Here is a 22,498-nt window from a genome sequence, read left to right as displayed (position 1 = left end):
CTCAAAGGCTAGGGTTTGATATAAAAATAAAATAAAGACCTTGCTAGTTTATTAAGTGTAATATGAGTAAATAAGAACACAGATTATATTAAAGGTGATTTAAATCCTTTAAATTTGGAAGTCCAAAAATTATAATAAAAAAAATGTATATGTACTACTTCGTGTAATACTACTCTTATTATGTAAGTAGTGTAACAAAGACATTTGGCCTTTTAAGATCAAATTCTTTTATATATTAGTATATCAAATAAAATGATGTTTTTGCTATCAATTTTAACACTTTATTATACAAAAAAAATTCCTATTTTTAGAAGAAATAATCAAGTAGGCCGGTGTAGGACCGCTTGCAAGAAGTGTTAGGCCACCGGATGACAATAATAATAATGCTGATTTTTGAAGCGTCGCTTTCAAAGGCCATTTTCATTTTCTCTTCCTGCTAAAAATGTAATGACATTTTATGTATTTTTTAAAATTTTAGCTGACACTTTGCCGCCACGTGGGCGCCGCATTTTAGATCCAATCAAAACAATCTGCCACGCCCCAATCTATTGAATTTTGAATTACTACTACTTCTTACACAACCGCAAACTCTTCTAATTTTACTCTCTAACAACTCATTACATCATTCTACACCTTCTCATTGACCTTTATTTAATAATTTTACGACCTCATAATTCTCTTCGTTTCTGATTAATAGCAACACTTAAGATTACTACGGAGTAATTAGCAGTTGGCACATACTCTGTATATAAATTTTTTGAACCATAACATGAGATTTGATCATATAAAGTGGTGTAGTAGAGCAATGTTGTATTTGAATGGCATTTTTCAATAAAGAAAGTATTGTAATTAATCGGGCGGGGGGGGGGGGGGGGGGGGGGAGGGGGGAGTACTCTACTATACTACTTGAGTTAAATCGTGTCATCATACTCTCTTTGTTTCGTTAAAATTTTTCTATTTTCTTAAAATGGATGTTACATTCCATTTAATTTGTCACGTTCCTTTGATAGAATCTTTTCTCCTTTAACAAATAACAAACTTTGCGTACTAAAAGGAAAATAATAATAATAATAATAATAACTCCATCTACATGCTTTCAAATAAACTAACTCTTAAAATAGTGAATTAAGATAAATGAGACAGTTTTAATGGGATGAAAGGAGTAACCGACTAACCGGTAGTCTCTTTATGATTGGTCCCCAAATAAATACATAAGTATATATAAATATAATCTAAAAAACTATACTATAAATAAATCATATAACACCTCCTAAAATTTTGAACCCAAAGAAGAAATATTACAATAAGAAAAAAAATACACCAATACTTGCTAGAAATGGCTATTGATAACCTTGCTAGTAATGAAAGCCGCCTTTCGGGTGCATATATTCGTGGCCTTGTCAAACAACTTACAACTTCAAAACCCTTAAACACAAACGAAAATTTGGTCAATAATGATAGTCTTATTGTTGGAGAGTTTACTCCTCAACCATCAATAAACACCAAAAAAGGTGACAAATTAGGTATGGCTAAGCCAAACAACAACCAACAACAAGGTCACAAGAAGCAAGTCCGACGGCGGCTCCATACGAGCCGCCCGTACCAAGAGAGACTCCTCAACATGGCCGAGGCTCGGAAGGAGATTGTCACTGCGCTCAAGTACCATCGTGCCTCGATGAAACAAGCTAGAGACCATAAACAAACGCGAGATGAACAACATATGGATGGTCATCAGCAACAATTGCAACAACAACACCGGTCGATATTTGGCGTACAAGATTATCAAACTCGTACATTAGTTAAAAATGAACCACAATCTTCATTAGATAATAATTTTTATTATAGTAATAATAATAATAACAACAATTGTAACAATTATAATAATTTTTATAGTCCTTCTTATCCTTGGGAAATTAGTTCCACACAATTAATAGAACCCTTAAATAATATTCCACTTCCAAATCAAACCCTAGGATTAAACCTAAACCTTCAAGCTTTTACAAATTTAGATACACCCTTTTGCCATAATACAATAAACACTACCTACACCAATAACCATTATTCACCATTATCACCATCGTCGTCGTCCTCCTCCACCCCTAGAGACCTCGGTGCGACGACAACGGCCGAGGGGGCGGGACTACTCCCTAGTAATGGTATGGACATGATGCATCCGGCATTAGATGAAGTTGAGATGGCGGCGATTCGGTCCGTAGGAGAACAACATCAAATGGAGTGGGATGATACATTGAATTTGGTTAAGTCAGCTTGGTGGTTAAAGTACCTTAAAACGGTAGATTTTGGTAAGGAGATTAAAAGGGAAGAAGAGAATTATAATAATGATCATGTTGCATTTGGAGAGTTGGAGTTTCCTCCTTGGTTAACTGCAAATAATGATGAGAGTTTGCTGCAACAACATTTGGATGATTCTTGCTCCGAGGATACTACTTTGCCTTGGTAAGACCTAAAACTTATGTTACATACCTTGTTTTTTTTTTTTTAATAATATGAATGTGTATTAGCTTTTTAACTCGTGCAATAATACATGATTTAAGTTTAATAAAATGGATGGATTTTGTAGTAAATTATCTGTATGTTATCTTGGGTTTTTGTGCTTATGAGTATTAGAGTTATCAATAGTTCTAAGTTTTCATTAATTTTTGTTTCTCTCAAATAAAGGTTATTAATTATTAATTTAAATCAAAACTTTTGATAATGTTACGAAGTATTTAACTTTTGATGATGTAACTTGATCAAGAGAGTTCTACGGTAGGAAGGAAAACTCAAATAGTCAAATACATAACTACAAGACAAGTGTTTAGCCAAAAACATATAATATCTCAATTCTAAATTATTTTGTGACACGCGTGTGAATTTATATAAATCATTATAATCAAATTTTGATTATAAAAACATAATTATTACTAATAAGGAGTAATACAAGGATGATCATTTTAAAGTTCTATCCAAACTTTATAATTACTAATAATGCTAATACTATTTACTTTCAAAAATGTCATAAAATTAGGAATTACAATAACTTATCATAAGTGGTCAGTCCATTAATAAGTTATTGAAAGTCGGCTTTATATCTTTATTATTTTTCATGATCGTGCAAACCATTTAGAATGTATGTCACCGCCGAGCAACCTTATAAATAATTAAATTGAATTAAAGGCTTAGAGTTGTATAAATCAAGAAATTTACTCTTGTTGTGTTTAAAGCTAGACTAGAAAGCCAAGTGTAGACGAAGAAAATAAAAATGAATGGCATGGTGCACCGTGGCCTGCCTAGCGTTACACCAGCTAATTTATGCAGCTCTTGCGAAGTGTCCATCACTAAAAAAATTTGATGCTGCGAATATGCAACTTGTCTTTTGGTTGTGAGGCTTCTGTTCCTTGTTATACTGGTATTTTATTTAATTTCACTATTTTTTTTTCCATTTTTATTTAAAGTTTGCTGCATTATTTAGGAATAAAATCGATAAATCGAAAAGTTGACTTTTTATTTTAGATTCTTTCTCTCTCTTTAAGAGTTTTTTTTTTTTTCTTTTGTGTAAAAAAAAAAAAATGTTAGGAAACCCTTTTGACGAGGAAAAACTCTCTTAGCTAGCTTCATCCGAGTAGAATGTAGAAAGGAAAGAGTGTGACAATATTAGGGTATACTTGCAAGTTACAAATATAAATGTGTACAAGTAAATGTTTTCTTGTACACCAAAGTTGTTTTCAAATCAATATTTTCTAATCAACGTCTCCAAATGAGTGAAAGGACAAATATCTACGTCTCCTAGAATTGAAGTAGCCTAATTTGATGGGGGAGCATAGTCACTTAATGAATACTCACGAGAACTATAATAATGTAAAAGAAGTACGTTTATCCTCGTGCGTGCTATAGTTTCTTTATCATACTTAGCTTCTTGCGCTAAATTTTAGATTTAATTGATGGTTGACTAATTTTTTAATACATAACTAGATCTTCTAATAATCGATACAACGTGTAAACAACATGTGATTTAAAAGGACAGATGTTCATCACACATTTTTTTTTTTTTTAATGTTGTGCACATGTCATCAAATGAGAACCGGTGCACCACTAAATACTTTCTCCGTTTTTATTTAGTTGTAACACACCCTGTTAGCACGCATTTTAAGAAAAATATTAGACTATGTAAACGGATAAATTAATTTACAAAATTTTACCACTTATAAGAAGAAAGGGATAAGTTGCTACGGTTTAAATTTCATAGCTTAATTTATTCTTTTACCTAGTTTAATCACCTTCTCAGAAAACGTGATAAAAAGTGTGTTGCAAGTATTAAAAAACAGAGGAAATATATAACAGTAATACGGAGTATTTTGTTACAGTAATAAATTAGAGGTAATTAGACCAAAATGACTTTTGTTTAAATTTATTTTTCTTGGAACCAATAGAAAAGTGGCTAAACATGTGCGTTTTGTTTGTTGTTATGTAACAGGATGGATATTGGAGATATTGATGGAATGGACGATGAGTGGTTATCATAACACTATTTTAGCAGTCTGATTTTGCTTCTTCCCAATACAATCAAGTTCTTGCAACATAAACCATAGATGAGGAGGTCAAGGGTAAAAATGGAAATGAAATACTTGTATTCTAGTACTTTGCTTATTTTTTCTACAGAAATGGATTAATTAGTAGCCAATGGTAGACAACCAACCTCCTTTGATTTGTCATTTACATGATTACATCCCTTCCTTCCCTTTGGTTTATTAAAATAAAGGGTTTTCTTTGATGATTTTACATAGAAGGCATGCAATAATTGGAGTTCTACAACCTGTGTCATCCACAATGTTTATTGATGAAGTTGTTTGATTAGGTTAATTTAACCGGTGTATGGTTTAGACGTTACACTATATTACTATTTTAAAATATAATATTAGTAAAAGAGGATTTAAAGAAAATAAATCTTCATTATTGTCTTTGAATTATTGAGGATATTCTACTTTATTCATTTTTTCCGGGCTACATAATTTTTTTTACTTTTTTTTTTAACTTTACTTAAAGATATATTTATCTATGTGTATACCTTCTTTTTTTTTTTTTTTTACCTGCAACACTTCATTTTTCACACTCGTCAATGCATTAATTCAATCTCAAATACTACCACCGTTTCATAAAATCTGCAACAAAGGTCCTTGCACAATTTTCAAGGCAAAATTTCTTAAGCATAGATTAGTAAACAAAATGACATGTGATTAATTGGATGAGAGAGAAAATAACCCCACCACAACCAACCAAAACCCAACCAGCCAACTCGACCACCATCAGACCACTGCACCAGACCACCACCAACACCACAACCAGACCACCAACGAATGAAACCCCACCTCACCACCACCCAAAACCCATCCAACCAACTCGCATCACCACCAAAAACCCACCCAACCACCACAAACCAAAACCCCAACTCACCACCAAAGAACCAAAACCCCCCTTATCACCACCAACGAACCCACCCAACCAAGTCGTAGACCCCCCAATCGTAGACCCTCAAATCGCAGACCCCCAAATCGCAACCAAATCGCACGACCACCAAATCGCACGACAACGACTTTGAAAAGGGTGAAAGGGGCGGCGAACTGGCAGGGTGACGTGAAAGGGGTGAACGACGACAACTTTGAACGAGAAACAGAGGCAGCGGTTTCGTGGTGGTGGTGGTTTCGTGGTTGTGAGAGAAGAGAGAGACTTGATCTGAGTGGTGGTGGTGGTTTCGTGGTTGTGAGAGAAGAGAGAGACTTGATCTGAGTGGTGGTGGTGGTTCAGAGGGAAGAGAGAGAAGAAATGGTGATGGATGTGGTTGTGAGGGAGGAGAGAGAATGTGGATTAGGGTTTTGATTATGGATTAATTAATTTGGGTTAAAGAGTTAATATGTTATTTATTGTAGTTAAGTAAAATTTAGTAAGGGTATGGTGGTAATTTTACACAAAAAAATTTACTAAAAGGGGAAACTTTTGGTTTGTTGCACATAATGTGTAGTTTCCATTTTGGAAAATTGTTGCAGATTTTATGAATCGGAGGTAGTATCTTTAATTTCCAATATGTAAATAAAAATTATAAAATTTGATATTAAAAATATAGTATAAATTGAAACAAATCTAACAAGCTAAGACTATATTGTACATTTTTACTTAACTATAGAAAGTCAAGGTAGAGCATGTGAATAGTGTAAAAGTCAAATTGTTACAAGTAAAGAAAAACAAATGAAGTATAAGCTAAGATGGTAATTAAGAATTGTGATCGATCTTTAAATCTAGCCATGAGGTTCAGTGTTTGAAACTTGCGGGATGTTTTTGCTTAATAATACTCCCTCCATTTTTCAATACTTGCTCCATTCTTCATGCGCGGAGTTTTATGAGAATTGAAAAGAGTAATAAAATATGGAGGTAATGGGGTAGGTGGAATAATAAAAAATTATAAAAAGAAAAAGTAGTAGAGAGATTGGAGGAAAGAGAATATGAAATTATAAAATATTATCTATGTTGGGTCCACTAGTTGAGAATATGAATTAAATATTGTAAAAACTTTCCAAATAAGAAAAGTGGAGCAAGTATTTAAAAACGGAGAGAGTACAACTTATACATAAGTGAATAATGTATAAGTTGAAGTATTATGAGAAAACATTTTGAATAATGTTTTTGTCCTATACACCAAAGAAATTCTTGCGGACATATATTATTAATATCATAAAATATTAATATCTTTATATAACATATGAACGTGTAATTAAATTGGATGTAATTATATTTTATTTATTTATTAAGTTTTTATAGCGTAATTACATTTAGTTTGTAAGTACTGAAAAAGCTAAACCACCAAGCCTCAAGAACACTACAATTATATCAAAGAGGGCAATTTTTTAGGTTCAAATTTTGCCCTATTAGGCAAAGGGGACAATTTTAAAATCACCCCCAAGTCGCCCTATTAGCTTCAAAGTGCATACAATCTTTCGCCCTCTTTGTTAAATATCAAAGAAGGCAAAAAAATTTGCCCTCTTTGATCAAAATCACATAGGGCAAAATTTTCGCCCTTTTTGATTGAATCAAGCAAGACAATAAGTTTTTTTGCCCTCTGTAAACAACTCAAACAAGTCAATTCATATCGCCCTCCTTGCTCAAAATTCGCCCTGTTTGATCAAATTTTAAAGGGCAAAATCAAAGTCGCCCTCTTTGTTTAATTTTTAGTTTTCACAAAAAAAAAAAAAAAAATTCTAGGAGGGATTACATTTAGAAAAAAAAAAGGTGTTAATAGGCATAAATTCTAATTTTGTCATTATATATACAAAAGTATATACCAAGTTTTCCTAAATAGCAAATATTTAATAATTTTTTCTAGGACATTTAGTTCGAACTTAATTAAAACTTGTCATACAACTAAAACACTCCTTAATATATATACATATATATATATATATATATATATATATATATATATGAAATTTTGACTTTCACTACCTCTAAAACACATGCATTTCACTTTTGTTACTTGGAAAAAAATTTATTTTATTTTACTACCATACAAAAACAACTTTGTTTAAAATTGCTACCACTTAACGGAATAATTTAGAGTTTCGTTAAGTTAATTTTTTTTAAAAAAATAATAATAAAATAAAAATTAAAAAAACCCAGCCCCTCCCCGTCAGCCACCCCCCCTGCCGGTGGCCAGCGCTGGCTACCACACCTACTCCCTTTCCCACACCTACGAAGCTCATCTCCCCACCTACCAGCACCACCAGCCACACCAGCCACACCAACCACACGCACCACCAGCACCACTACCCAAAAAATTAAAAAAAAAAAAAAAATCCCCACCCTAACCCTAAACCCGCCTAAGCCCACAGCCACCACAAACCCATCACCACCCACCACATGAACACACACACCTACCAGCACCACCAACCACATGCACCATCAGCACCACTACCCAAAAAATTAAAAAAATATCCCCACCCTAACCCTAAACCCGCCTAAGCCCACAACCACCACAAACCCAGCGCCACCCACCACACGAACATACATCACACACACACCACCAGCACCACCAGCCACACCCACCACACGCACCACCAGCACCACTACCCAAAAAATTAAAAAAAAATAAATATAATAAATTAATGAAAAACGGTAAACATACCTTATGAAATCTTCAACTTTTGGTTTATATGGTTAAATTCGACCATGATAAAAACCCCGGATCTGGAGTTTTCATGGTTGAATTCGACTTAAAAAACCATTAGTTGGTTGTGCCGTGGTCGAATTCGATCAAAAGTTGTGGGGGGTGGGTGGTGCTGGACTTCACGAAGAGAGAAGAGGAGGACGGAGGGAGGAGGGAGGCAGAGAAGAGAGAAAATCGAGAAAGAGGAGGGAGGAGGGAGGCGGAGATGACAGAGAAAGAGGAGGAGATTCAGAGAATGAGAAGAGGAGAGAGAATGAGAGGAGAGAGGCTGGTATTTTTGTAAAAAAATAAAATTTAATTTTTTTTTATTTTATTTTTTGGTGGCTGACGGGGAGGTAGTTAGGGTGGCTAAGGAGGGAGTGGTGGCCGGAAGGTGCTAGTGAAGGCTGGTAGTGAGGGTGGCTGGATCTCACTAACGGAATTACTAATTGATTCCGTTAAGTGGTAGCAATTTTTAACAAACTTGCTTTTGTATGGTAGTAAAATAAGATAAAAATTTTCCCAGGTTGCAAAAGTAAAATGCATGTGTTTTAGAGGTAGCAAAAGTCAAAATTTCCATATATTTATATATATATATATATATATATATATATATATATATATATATATATATATATATAGTATAAACTATTTTGTGTCTCGAACGATGCCTCGGGTTTTGTTTAAATACAAAATGACAAAATTATCTTCATTTTAAATAACATTTTGAAAACATTACATTAATTAGTTTAAAATTAAATTTAAAAAAAGGAAAAAAAAATGTGGGGATAGGAAGAGAATGTAGTAATAAACTTGTAAATATTACGGTCTAATTGCTAAGCTGGTATTAAATCTAGAAAATTTGCATCCAAGGAATCAACAACCATTAGTATATAATTAATTTCTTATCAATTAAATTGTAGTTTAGCTATTATGCAATATGAAGAGTTTTAGAGTGATGATACATAGAGTGACACGTACGGGTGACACATAGTGAATATGTGGCGCCTAATCATATCGAGGGGATTGTGGCATATGTCATTGGCATATTGTCCCATTGTGTTTTAATAATATTATAGATTTGGAGGAATTAGTTTCTTGGATTTCCGGATTTTCATAAGTCATACCTTATGTTGAGATATGATAATAGCTTATGTTACATGGACTCGGGTGCGTGTGTCGGACACGGATACGTATTCGAGTGTCCGATTCGTCAATTTTCAAAATTTTAGGACACGGAAACTCTGTCCTATATTTGGACACGGGTGCGGGGACACGACGCTTTCATTTTTTGCAAAAAAATATACATTACAAATTATTTAAATATTTCATTAATTTTCTTTGTCTAATAATTAGAATATAATATTAATTTACAATTATTTAAAATGGAGTAATTTAAATATTACAGTAGCATGACAATATAGATTAAAAACTACTCGTAGTAAAAGTAATACGTAGTAATAAGTTGTACTGTAGTATGTGTCAAAAAAAAGTTGTGCTGTAGTAACATTTTTTTTATACAAAAGAACAAGAGTTGTAAAAGACATATGTATAAAAGAGAGAGGATAAGTGGTCAAAAGTTAAAGGACAAATACAGTAACTAAATTAAAAAGGTACCACACAGTTGTCCCACTCCACCCTTATTAATTAAGGGTCGTCCCACTTTTCAATCTTTTCCTCACTGATATCAAGAGTAAATACCAAAATTTTCATTTTCTCTTGCTAATATCGACCAACTCATGACAGAAACTAGGGGCGGAGCTATGGGGGGCCGGCAGGGGCCCGGCCCCTTGTAGCTCAATCCCACGGCCCCTTTTTTTTATTAATTGGTCCTGCTAGTTTTTAGGATATATAGTAAACAACTCCTTTATATAATAATGTTGGGGTTTTGTTGGCTCAATGGTTAGTGGGTTTAGAATTTACCACATGGTCGGGGTTTCGATCTTCATAATTAGCAATTTTGTACATTTTGTTTTATAAATTATCGGCTACATTTTTTTTGTCAACGAGTGGATTTTACACAAGTTTTATACATAGAAAAATAGGTTGCCAACAATTTTAATATATATGTAAATCTATTATTAACGTTATTTATATAATAAATCATAAACTCCGATTAAAAAAATCGTTACAATAATAAGGTATATATTTATATATTTATTCAACCGTCGGCCCTCGTAGCTAAAAAATCCTGGCTCCGCCCCTGACAGAAATAATGGAGTCCGCGAAAAATTTATACCAACTCACGATTTCAAGTCAGCAACAATGGAGTTTCAGCCTCTCTCTGAAGTGTCCGAGTGCACACTGCCGAATCTGACGCGAATTTCGTACCCGTGTCGACACGGACACTTCGGGATTTCAACCAAGTCCGGTGAACATAGATAAAATAGCCTAATATGGCAATAAGTTAATTGAAAGATATGTCAAAAGAAGTTGAACAAATTATTTATACCAAAATTGTTATGAACTCACAATCTTTGAAAAAAAAAAAAAAAAAAAAAAAAAAAGAAAAGAAAAGAAAGAAAATGTCAAAACACTATGTGAGAATAATTTTGCTGATACATTCACCAATTCTCTTCCATGAAAAATTTAATAAATTGGTGCATAACATCATAGTTTATTAATTTTATTTGTGACATGTAGGTATGTATGTTAACAATATATGTATTGTTTCTAACAATATATGTATTGTTTTATTTTTCATTCTTAATTAAAGTATTTTAAAGTTAATGGGTAAGCTAACCAAAGCATATAATAAGTTTTGAGTACTCTTTTTTCCATCTAGGGATTGAAAAAGTTAAATTTGAACTAAGACAAAAAAAAAAAACATCATTCAATTTAATTTGGAAAAAATTTGCAAAAACAGTAAGCATCTGAAAATCCATTATATAAAAATATCTACTAGCTAGAGTACAACGTTAAAATATTAGAAGAGAGTTTACAAATATAACTCTCACTGGTGTAGAAAACAAACTTACAAAATAGTTATATAAGAAGACGAGATTGTGACATTAGAGGATCTTCGTTCTCATGATTTCTTAGAAATTGGTTAACGTAGATCATGGGGGATTACTCTCAAATGATGCCAATAAATATTTCATATTTATACACATGCTCTTTAATTTGCCATATAAATTTCTAGGAGTCTCACTAATAACAAAGCGTACTGTTTCTAGTAGCAACGTGTCAATTAGCCAACGTGCTAAAATAATCTAGAAACATTGAGATATAATTAGATTGACTTATAAAATTTGGGACGAGCTACACACAACAAAAGTGAATGCCCCATTACTTGAAGTTATTGCACAAGTATATATGCATGCATTCAAAGTTTTTGTACATCTAATATTCAGCTACAAGTTGTAAATATAGACTTTGGGAAAGCTATAAGAATAACATATTGCGTTTTTTTTTTTTTTTTTTGTTATAAATAAATGTCCCATTTTGACAGTGTACTCCGTGTAACATATTGTGTATTTTTTTTGTTATAAATATATGTCTCATTTTGACTGATGTATATTTGCGAACACATAATAATTTTGACTAATAATATTTGTAATTATTATTAAATATGAAGGGTAACCTTTGAAAATCTAATATATATATATAAAGGGGAGTTTTTCCCCGAATTTTTAGAGAGCCACGTAAGACTTAATTTTTTCAGAGCGTCACGTAGGATTATAAATTTAAGTTGTAGCCAATTAAATAAAACATTATTAATTTCTTTTACAATTAAATTATTCAAATGCCACGTAAGCAAAATTGACGAATAAGATTTTAAAGTTTAAATTAATTAAATACAAATATTATCTTTTGAGATTAGGAATTTTATCTAATATTTTAAAACTAATATAATAAAAATTTTAATTTAATCACATAAATATGAAAAAAATACTAACAAACCATGCATCGCACGGGCTTCATCTAGTTATACATTAAGACGATACTATCAAGTAGCCAAGTACCCCCCTAACCACATAACTACATGGAGTATCATTTTATGTATAATGTAGCAATTGAGGTTAAAATGATGTGCGTAAATAGTGTAAAAGTCAAATTAGGACATTTATTTTGAAACGGGGAAGGAGAGAATTTTGTATTTATAAATTAGATAATCCTCGAGAAAATGCTCAGAATTTTACGAAGTAATTTATTTATAAATGAAGAAACCTTTTTCTTAATTTATTATTTAATTAGAATTTCATTATTTGATCTATATTTACGATGTATTAGGAAAAAAAAATGGTCATGAAATGATAAACAATTTTTTTTTTTTTTTGAAACAAATTAAATCGACAGGTAAGTCTTGTATATGGCTAGCCACCTTGGTTTATAAGAGTAATGTTAATTTATACTACCTCCGGTTTTTATTAGTTGACACGTTTTGACTTTAGCACTATTCACACACTTCCCTTTGACCGTGCTTTGTGATTTATATGTAATGAAAAATATAGTCATGTGGGGTCTTGTTAGATTTTATCACGGTATATAGTTTCAAAATATCATCTTTTTAAAATTTTTGCTTATCGATAACTAAAGATATTAACTAAAGAAACGTGTCAACTAAAAAGAAACAGAGGAAGTATCTATGAGTAACCTCATTTTTTCATAAGAGTAACCTTATGTTGTCCATAAAAGTAACCCAAATTCATTATATGAGTAAAATCAAGTAATTTAGAAATAAGTAACCTCATTTGTTTATTCGAATAACCCTATTCTTTTGTTTAAAAAATGAAAAAATTAATTCCACTTTTTTAGGAGAGTAACCCATTTTTCTCATTTAAGTAACCTACATACGTTAAGATAACCCCATTTGCTCATTACCATGACCCCACTATTACTTAATTTATTGCTTTATACTGTATGTGATTATGTGAAGTTGCCACACCATGTGGCTAGCCGCATATAAAATTTGTGTAATGAACTTTTTATTAGCTTTAAATATTATCGTTCATTGTTAAGAAATAAAGTACTTAGCTTGTACATACTTCCTTTATTTTTTTTAGTTGACGCATTTGTATTATCACGCTTGTCAACGCATGTTTTTAATGATTAATATCTCTAATTATCAACATTGTAAAATTATAAAAAGTGAATATTAATAAAATATACATTGAAATGATTCAAACAAGATTTCACATGAATATGTTTTATCGTATCTATAAACTACAAAATCGGGTCAAAACGTGTTGTGTGAATAGTGTAAAAGTCAAACAGTGTCAATTCTTTTTTATGAAAATAAGTAAAATAATGTAATCAAATGTAACATTATTTGAAAGTGGGGGATAGCTTAAGTGGTTAGAGCTTCCTTCCCCAATTTCAGGAGATCATGGGATCGATTCTCACCTCTACGGCCCTCTCTCAAATCATTCGAGGAAAAAAAAAAAAAAAAACATTACTTATCATGCACTCACCGCTACTTAAATCGCTATTACTTACAAACGGGAGTAGCCGTTAGACGCCAAAATCATTCGCGGGAACTTTCATGAAAAGGAGAGAGAAAGAAAGATGGACGATTCAGGGGCAATTCTCCTCCAAATTTCAACCCTCAAGGACATGCTTGACAAGGTAATCCAATTCCAAGTTTCTCTTTGATTTCTGCATCAATTTTAATCATTCAATTTCACACCTAGGGTTTTCGCCAACAAAATTTGAGTAGTTTAACTTTTTTGTTAGGTTAACGATGAAATCGAAGCGAATATCCAAATTACATGGGAAATTGAATCGGAAATTGTTAAAATTGAAGAGATTGAGAATGCGTTGGGTGCTAGAGAATCTGAGCTCATGAAGTTGATTTATTTGTCTCAATTTGAATTAAGTGGTTTGATTACTGTCACAGGTAATTCTTTTGATTTTGAGGTTTTGTTGATCTTTTTATTATTTCTCTTTGATTATAGCTCTAATTGTGTATTTTTTTTGGGTTATAAAAATCAGAATGTTGATTGGAGTTTGGGTTATTTAACATTTATTAGTCGAATTTCGTTTGAAGATTGCTGATTGATTATTAATTTGATGATGGTTTCGAATTAAAGTTCTCCGTGATAGCAAATAATGTTGTTTCCTACTTAGGGTGAAAGGAATAGATGACTAAATTATCATGCGCTTAAAGAATAGGTGAAATAGGTATGTTCGTTGTAATGTGATTTAATTATATGTTTAGAGAACGTTTTTGAAGTTGCAAGTGTTGTGTTGGTGCGACTTTGAAGTGAGGGGTGAGTTGAGAGGATTGGGAAATGGGAATGAAAGAAGATGGTCTGAGAAGAGAGAGAAGAGGAAAATTTTGAGGGGGTGCACGAGTGAAAGTAAGCGAAGGGAAGGGAAATGTAGAAGGATATGAAGAGAAAGAAAAAGGGTCCAAATTGAGCCGCTTACTATTAAAAATAAGTAAGTGAAGAAGGGATACTTTGTAATTAAATACGACATTGAACATAAGATAAGTCTCATAACCCAACGAGTGAAGTATTGTAGTGGAAGTTTACCTAACATTGTAGTTTATGCCAATGTTTTGCCAAAAGTTTAGAGGCATTCATTTGGTTATCTCACATAATAGAATTTAAAGTAGTAAGCATAATGAACAATTACTGTGAGTTTATGGATTGCACTAGTGATTAGTGGCATAGGAACATTGTCTGACTCTCTTTAATGAATTGTGCTGCTAATGAGCTTGTTTATCTGATTACAAATCTAGGGCAATGCATGTACTAGTTATTCACTGCTAAGCTCCGATATTCTAAATAAACATTGTTGTTTTTTTTTTAATCCACCCAAACAAAATCCACAAGCAGAAATGTCGTGCCCCAATAGAAAAGATTTCCAATGTTCATTTTTTTGTGTGTGTGTGTATGTTCGTTGTAATAGCTTAGGTTTTTGTCAAGAAACATGATAGAAATGTTGTATTTTAGTGTAGTGCATAATGTGATTGCTGTAGTTTTGTCGTATTTATTGTCTTATGCCAAATATTTAATTTCAGTAGCTAGTTCTTCACTCTTTTATACAAGTTCTTGCTATTACAACCACTTTTTTGTTTTATTCATAGTTAACTCAAGAAAATCAATAGCAGCTTTGACTGAAGAGATTAATGATCAAAGGAGGAAAAAAGATGATTTACGTGATAGATTGAACAAGAAGCGGTACTCTTTAAAGCTGTTAATTTATTTCATTGTTCATTCTAATTGCACACAATATACATGCTTTTTGGAGACCTTTTAAATAGTTCTAGGGGAAATCATTACACATTGCTGAAGCAATCTGGCCAATATCTATGTCTTCTTTTTTATCATAGGCAAGGTCCTTTATGTCTGAACATGAAAGTTTTATTCAGTTTTTTAGTCCACAACAATTGTCTCTTGCCTGCGTTTATAAATCTTAAGCTTGAAATCCCAAAATTAGGTAAACAGTCAACAAATGCAGATGGACTCTGTAAAGCAATGTTACCCAAAGTTGGTAGTTTGGTCTACTCTTTGTTGCTTAGTTTTATAGAGGCAATTGGTTTCTGAGAGACTCAAGATTACTCAAATACCTTTTCATATCTGAACAGTGAACACTTTGTGTTAATGAGCGTGATTCAGACCTGTTATGGAAACTCTACCAAGGATTTTAAAAATGTCTGCTCTGGGCATCTCTGGGGTATTTTTGGCAGTGAGATCTGATAAGAATACCCAGTGCCTGTTAGGCTTCACTATCTTTGAAAAAAATTAGAGTACTAAAGGAAATCTAGTTCAGGAAAGATAGGCGAGAAAGGCGGGCTGCTGGTTTGGTGCCGCAGGCTGGTGTTGCATGAGTGAGGGTCTGAGGAAGAGAGGGCTAGCTGCGTAGCTTGTGTTTGCTAGGTGAGGCGAGGGCAGCAAGGGAGTTGGAGTTTGTGGGTGTGGTGAGTTGTTGAGGGGTGTAGTTGTTGCTGTTCGGCTGTGTGGGTGAGAGAAGGGAGAGAGTGTTGGTGGTGTTGTTGGCTGCTTGCATTTAGGGAGGTATGTATGGTGAAGTTTAGAAAGGTGTGGACTGTGGAGTGTAGGAAGGTGCAGCAACAGGGAGTGCATCAGGGAGAGCGATGAGGATACGGCATACGGGTGTTGAAATTGCTATTGGTTGGTGTCAATGGTGTGTGCATGTTTAGGTGGCTGGGTGCAGGCCAGCAAGGAGGGAGAGAGGGTGTGGGACTTGAGATTTGGGAGCTTGTTTCAATTTGTGACCTGAAGCTTCGAAACACTCTTTTACAAACAAAATAATACGGGGGAGAAATCGGGATATAAAATTACAAATTTTTTTTAATGTATAATAAAACAATTTAACTTACATAAACTAATAATTAGGAAATAAAAAAGAAAAAATGAAAAGAAGCTGAAAGAAAATAAAACTAAAAATTAAGGTCATATCAAAGTATTATAAAATAAAGTAAGATTAAAAAAAAAAAAACTTAAAAAAGAAAGAAAGTAGAATGGATGATGAGTGTTTATCTGTATCATCTTGTTAGAAAATTAAGGTACCAGCATCCGAGTCCTTGCTTTGCAATTTCAGCAGCATGTTGCAGGAAGTCAATAAGATTTGTGCTGCTTATTTTCCTTTTCTTTAAGATCAAAGTGGTCTTTGCATTCCCTGTAATTCTAATTCTGATATAATGAGGTTCTGGAGGATTTGAACTATCAGCTTTAATAATTCATTTGTCAATATTAACACATTAGTTTCTATGAGAATTAGTGGTTTCCTTGCTGATCAATGGAAATTTAAAGCAGCCAAAATTAGTATAGATTATATATACATTATACACACACCCCATGCACGCACAAACTCATAGAAACCTAAGTTTGGTTAATCTTTCATCGACTACCTAAATATTCATGATTTCTCTTTTCTACTTAATTCTGTTAAAATAAATCAGTTGAGGCTTAAATCATGAATGGAGGAATTTAAACTGTTTCTTGAAACATTTTATTTACCTTTTTTAACCTTAAGATGATCAGTACTTTCTTGAAAACAGGATTGAATCAGGAACAATGATGGTTTTATGGAAAGTAACATAAAATGTGGGTGTTTAATAGTGGAAAACCCACTCTTCAATATATACAAGCATTATTTGAAGGTGTAATTAGTGGCAAGTCTGGCAACCATTTGTGAGGTTTTTGGTTAAGTATATTAATAGTGCTAACTAAAGCCTCAGCATTCTTTTTGAATTTCTTTCTCAGTGTTCAGTACATAGTGACCATGGTTTGACTTATATCTATGTGACAATGAATAAATAGAAAGCAACCTCTTTCTCTTTGCTTTAGATTAAAAAGAGGTATAATTGCAACATATTCAAATTCCTTATATAATGTCAATGTGCTAAAATTTTCTTTGAAACAACTGTACAAGATTATCTTGATGAGATTAATTGTTGAATTTCTGGATAGGGAAAATTTTTCCGTGGCGTGCATTGAGTTCCAAAAGAAAATTGAAAGTGAAGACTGCAACAAACTGAGGGAAATGTTGTTGGAAAAAGAATCTCTTCAGGATGAGATCCATAAGCTTGATCAGGCAGGTTACAATTTTAAAGTACCAGTGACAGCACTTTCTGAGGACATTCTTGAAGATCTATACAGGTCTAATTCTGGTAATAATCTTCCTCTTATAAATCTTTTCGACATTGTATAACTCTTACAATAATTGTTTTTTACTTTGTGTTCAATAAATACCTGAATCACAGTCAATATTTTGCCTGTATACTAGAGTTCTCAGGCGTGTCAGCAGTTGATCACAGCTTGGTGACCTACTGACTCTATGAAATGTAATATACTGTAGCATATTATAGAACCATGTTTACTGCTGCTCATGTGGCTCCCAGCCATAGCAGGATAAGAAGAATCTAATTATTACAAGTTTGCTGCTTCCCAAATTCTGCCCAAATTGACAACTCCCACCTTTTTTTCTGCCCTAATATAGGTAGGCTAGTTTCTGTTTTAATTCTGCCCAAATTGACAACTCCCACCTTTTTTTTTCCTGGCAATTATGTGGTAGTGAGCAGTTTAATGAGACATTTAATCAATCCATCACATTTGAAAGCTGAAACAGCTTAAATGTCTACTTTTTTTTGTGTTTGTTGAAATGTATATTACTGCAACTGCTAAGTGTAGTGGACAAAGCGAATTTCAACCGAGGCTCTTTTCTCCATTACACACATACCACGGTTTCAATGGCACTCTTGCTGGTCTGTTTAGTAGTTTGAAGAGTTTTGTATATTCATTGTAGGCTGACCTTGTGCATTTTTATTAACAGCGTATATTATGTTTGATGATAATTTGAATTCTTTGTTCATCTAATTCAACTGATGTTTGACTGCCAATTTGATTTTATTTCAAATTGTCTATATCTTGTCTATAATGCATAATATCTAGTTACCCTTTTTTTGCTTTTCAGTATGGCAGTAGGTCATCATTTTTGTTTTCTAAGATAGACTCCCTTCAATCGTGTGGCAAAGTATATCTACTTAGAAGATATGAAGGACCTTCCAACTATTGGCAGTAGCCTAAAGACTCATGCTTATATGCGAACCAAATTATCCACTTTACTTAACACTTATGACAGCTGGCAGTTCCTAGGAGTTCTATTTCAAGCTCAAGTACTTATTGCTTTTTTTTTTTTTTTTTTTTTTTTTTTTTTTCCTGAGTACTTTTGGTAGCTTGTGATGGAAAAAACTTGCAATCAGCTGGCCTGGTCCTGCGGTAGTTATTTAAAAATTCAAATTCTTAGTTACTGATCCCTTTATTGCAATAGCTGCCATCTTCTGTGAACCTTCTCTGTTTGTGTCTGCCTTAATTATGTAAGACCTTGATATAAGTTGATATAGATCACTCAAATGGAAACTGGTATTTAGGTTATAATAATATGTTAGCAAGCATAGCTTTAGAGGTTTTGGACCTAAAAATTTGATATCTTGAGTAATGTTTTGTACAGCTATGTTCGAGAACCTAGTTGACTAGAAGCTGGATCCACTGGTGTCGTGACTGGGGTTTGAATGGTTTGTTCATGTCTTGTGAAGGTTCTTGCCTGGTGTTCAATTTTAAAATTGGCCTTTGAAAAAAAAAATGTTACAATGAAACTGAATTTTTTTGCTACATTAATGCTTGATCATTTATCATATTTAGTTTCTGAACACCATGATTGTGAAACTTAATATTTTACAAGCCTGTGTATTCCCTAGTTCTGTGGCACCTTGTCCAGCTAGCTATTGCCAAGTATTGAATTTGTTCTGGATTTTTAATCACCATCTTAAATGTGATGGTGTTTGTGCCCAAAATGTCAAGAGCAGGAAATTTGAATTCTGATATACTTTACTTCTATTGACATAATGTCATTAAATAAATTCTTTTTTGCAGCACTAGCAACTGAGATACAGGAAAGACAGGCTGAGAATGAGCAAGTGCTGAAAGAAATAGTGGAGCTTAGGTCAATACTGCTTTCCACCATTTCTGATGTTGATGATCCATGGTGATACTGGTTAGTTATGAGTTACTTATAGTATTTGGCAAATGTTTGTATTTCAACAATCGCTAGGCCCACATTTCTATACTTATAGTTGCTGTTGTTAGTTAGTATTTTCTCCTTTTATTGTTGCAGCACTTTGACTATTAATTTAACTAATATCTATTAATATAAATTATAAATAAAATTATACTTTGAAATATATGTAGTATAGCGATACAATTTGATGACACTATGTTCTCTACAGGTACCAAGTTACAGTTTTGCAGAAGTTTTTTGTTTTGAGGAATGAAGATGTTGGTTAACGATGCTTTAAATAATCTCTGCAGCCAAATCATCCCTTTCATTGGCACATGGTTAAATATGTACTTCAAGGGTGGAGAATTGTTGAATGACGAAATTTTGGCTTCGTAGGCTGTATTCCTTGACAAGTATAAGAAGAAAGAAATATAAGACGATTGTAGCCCTTATTATAGCCAATGCTAATGAGCTGCATTGCTTTTGCTCCAATGATAACAAAAAACCTCTTGTACTTGCTAGTTACTACATGTATTTTGGAGTCACTAATACAAATAGAATACAACACTTCTAGCAAACAAGCCATTTCATTGCTTCTAATTGCTAACTACACAAGCTCTACAAGACTATAAACACTAGCTAGCACTAATATAATTTATAAATGTCTTCTTTCTTGAAAGAGTAAACAGGTCCATAAAGAAGAGTGAATGACTTCTTCGCTGCAGGTTCCTAACATAAGAGACATGGTAAGTAGAAAAACTCTCATCTCACTCTTAGAGACTGCTGGTGGCTGCAGATGTTTCGCTGAGGTACTGAACTACTGGTGACAGGAACTTTAATAAATGTTAGCGTTTAGCTGAGAATTGGAACTTGGAAGAGGAGGTGCGGGATCAGAAGGCCTGAAAGTGAGTTGCTCATTGTGTTGTGCTTTGTAAACTCTTTAGTCTTTAATTCACCAGCCCTCATTGTGTTGTCCTTGGCCTAAATCCCCAATTAAAGCCCTGGTGGTTCCAGAGGCATAGTGTTAGAATCTGACTCCTTTTGATGTATTAGATTCCCTTTAGATGCTTTCTTAGAGTTTCCTTTATGTTTTCTAGGCCCGAGGTCCCATTATTGTGTTACTGTCAATGCAGTGTTCACTAGGGATTCTCCTTGTAATCAAATTAGAGCTCTTTAGAGGGTGAATGATTGAATGAAATCTTAAACCTTCTACCAAGTGTTGCCTTGCTTTTATGCTTGTTTGTTGTTAGACCTTTATAGATATTGTGCCTTACTTCCATAATAGCTCCCCTCCAAACCAACTTGATGCATTAAGGACTCGTGGTTCGGACCCGCTTGTGCCCGCCTTGAAGTATTGGCCATCACAAGCCCCGACCTCCCGCACTCCGTTGCCCAAATAGACGAGAGTGCTCCTAAGATTCAATTGCCTGCTTGTGTTGTTGTGTGCTCACAAGCCCCTCTTTTTCTCAAGGCTAGCGTTCTTACCACCAAAAGGCTAGAGTGCGCCGCATGTTTCGAGGCTCAAACTCCTGGAACATAACACATAGCCACATGGGGGGCTGGTAGAGGACCGACTGGCGCAGCCCAATTCTGTGGCCTATATATATATATAATACGGCCCCTATAAAGTTTAGTAATTTATCTATTGAACTCCCTTGTATAACATAACTATTCTCTTGGTTCAATGGTAAGTTGGTGTAATTTTTACACAAGGATTTATCATCTAATCTATCCGATTCATTCATGATTAAAGAATAATAGGTGGATCGAATATGGATTAAGGTAAATTAGGTGATGAATGGATCAGGTGGTAAATGAAGGTTGGTCAAGCGTTACCCAACCCACCTTCGATCCATCACATCACAACCCTCTACATTTAAAAGAACAATACTCCATTAGCTTGTAACCTTGTAGGATTCAAAGTAGGTGTCCATTATTCGGATTTAAACAAAGCCAACCTAGTCCAAACTGAATTATTAATTTGATCGTGATCTTGTTTGGATCCAAAAAAACCGAAATATGAAACTGTAATCTTACAAATATTGTATTTTCTCCGTTTTTAAATACTTGCTCCACTTTCCTTTTCTGGCCGTTTTTAAATATATGCTCCATTTCCTTATTTGGAAAGCTTTTACAATATTTAATTCATTTCTTTCACCTAATGAACCCCCACATAAATCATATTTTATTAATTTCATATACTCTCTCCTCCAATTCTCTTAACTAATTTTGCTTTTTACAATTTTTTTATTCTTTCTCCTACCCCACCACTTTTATACAAGTATTTTATTAATTTCTAAAATTTCGTGCATTGAGAAATAGAGCAAGTCTTTAAAAGCGGAGGGAGTATATATTAACCATGTAAACCTATATGTTTTAATCATATTAATATTAATCATGTACAACTATGTTTTCAGTACTTGTATTAATCATGTACAACTATGTTTTCAAGACTTAAATTTTTATAATTGCATTTTAATTTTTATACTTCCTCTGTTTTTTTTTGTTGCACTATAAGGAATTTCACGCTTGTCAATACATTACTTTAGCTATCAATATATTAAATTATACTTTTGTAAAAACTTATAAAAATTTGATATTTGAAAAGTAAAGTTCGATACGAATCTAACTAGATCTCATATGACTATATTTTTCTTAATGTATAAATCACAAATGATGGTCAAAGAAGATTAAGTGAATAGTGTAAAAGTCCTAATGGTGCAATAAAATAAAAACGGAGGAAGTAAGTCGAATTAGGTCCTAAAAACTACCTACAACATTTTTTAATTCAGAGTTTAAGATCGGATCCAAATAAATGCATAATAATTCGAATTG

General features: G+C 33.2%; 2 protein-coding genes across 3 annotated transcripts; both read left to right on the top strand.

The window, feature by feature from the left end:
* The first annotated feature begins 1,315 nt into the window (after positions 1–1,315).
* On the top strand, positions 1,316–4,653 carry LOC145568573 (protein AAL-toxin resistant 7-like). The gene is made up of 2 exons (XM_081627994.1): positions 1,316–2,457; positions 4,475–4,653. The coding sequence occupies exons 1-2, from the start codon at positions 1,337–1,339 to the stop codon at positions 4,521–4,523; spliced, it is 1,170 nt and encodes a 389-aa protein (XP_081484120.1). The 5' UTR covers positions 1,316–1,336; the 3' UTR covers positions 4,524–4,653.
* Positions 4,654–13,647: 8,994 nt separating this feature from the next.
* LOC145568572 (uncharacterized) lies at positions 13,648–20,820 on the top strand. Of its 2 annotated transcripts, none has more exons than XM_081627993.1 (6): positions 13,648–13,759; positions 13,868–14,012; positions 15,228–15,321; positions 17,578–17,777; positions 19,540–19,660; positions 19,893–20,820. In XM_081627993.1, exons 1-5 carry the CDS (start codon positions 13,700–13,702, stop codon positions 19,653–19,655), a joined length of 615 nt encoding a protein of 204 aa, XP_081484119.1. In that variant the 5' UTR covers positions 13,648–13,699; the 3' UTR covers positions 19,656–19,660; positions 19,893–20,820. The 2 variants fall into 2 exon arrangements, with proteins under 2 accessions (XP_081484119.1, XP_081484118.1); XM_081627992.1 differs by having other exon boundaries at positions 13,868–14,030.
* Positions 20,821–22,498: the final 1,678 nt, after the last annotated feature.

The sequence above is a fragment of the Chenopodium album genome, chromosome 11, assembly GCF_948465745.1.
Source record: "Chenopodium album chromosome 11, dcCheAlbu1.1, whole genome shotgun sequence".
In the NCBI taxonomy this organism is placed as follows: domain Eukaryota; kingdom Viridiplantae; phylum Streptophyta; class Magnoliopsida; order Caryophyllales; family Amaranthaceae; genus Chenopodium; species Chenopodium album.
The sequence above is the reverse complement of the archived record's forward strand: the minus strand, read 5'-3'. Positions and strand labels throughout refer to the sequence as shown.

Excerpts from the sequence above, each read along its gene's own strand:
- LOC145568572 (XM_081627992.1), top strand. The coding sequence starts at position 13,700 with ATGGACGATTCAGGGGCAATTCTCCTCCAAATTTCAACCCTCAAGGAC. Across the intron at positions 14,031-15,227 it reads TGGTTTGATTACTGTCACAG|TTAACTCAAGAAAATCAATA; the intron begins GTAATTCTTTTG and ends TTTTATTCATAG. Across the intron at positions 15,322-17,577 it reads GATAGATTGAACAAGAAGCG|GGAAAATTTTTCCGTGGCGT; the intron begins GTACTCTTTAAA and ends ATTTCTGGATAG.
- LOC145568573 (XM_081627994.1), top strand. The coding sequence starts at position 1,337 with ATGGCTATTGATAACCTTGCTAGTAATGAAAGCCGCCTTTCGGGTGCA. Across the intron at positions 2,458-4,474 it reads GAGGATACTACTTTGCCTTG|GATGGATATTGGAGATATTG; the intron begins GTAAGACCTAAA and ends GTTATGTAACAG.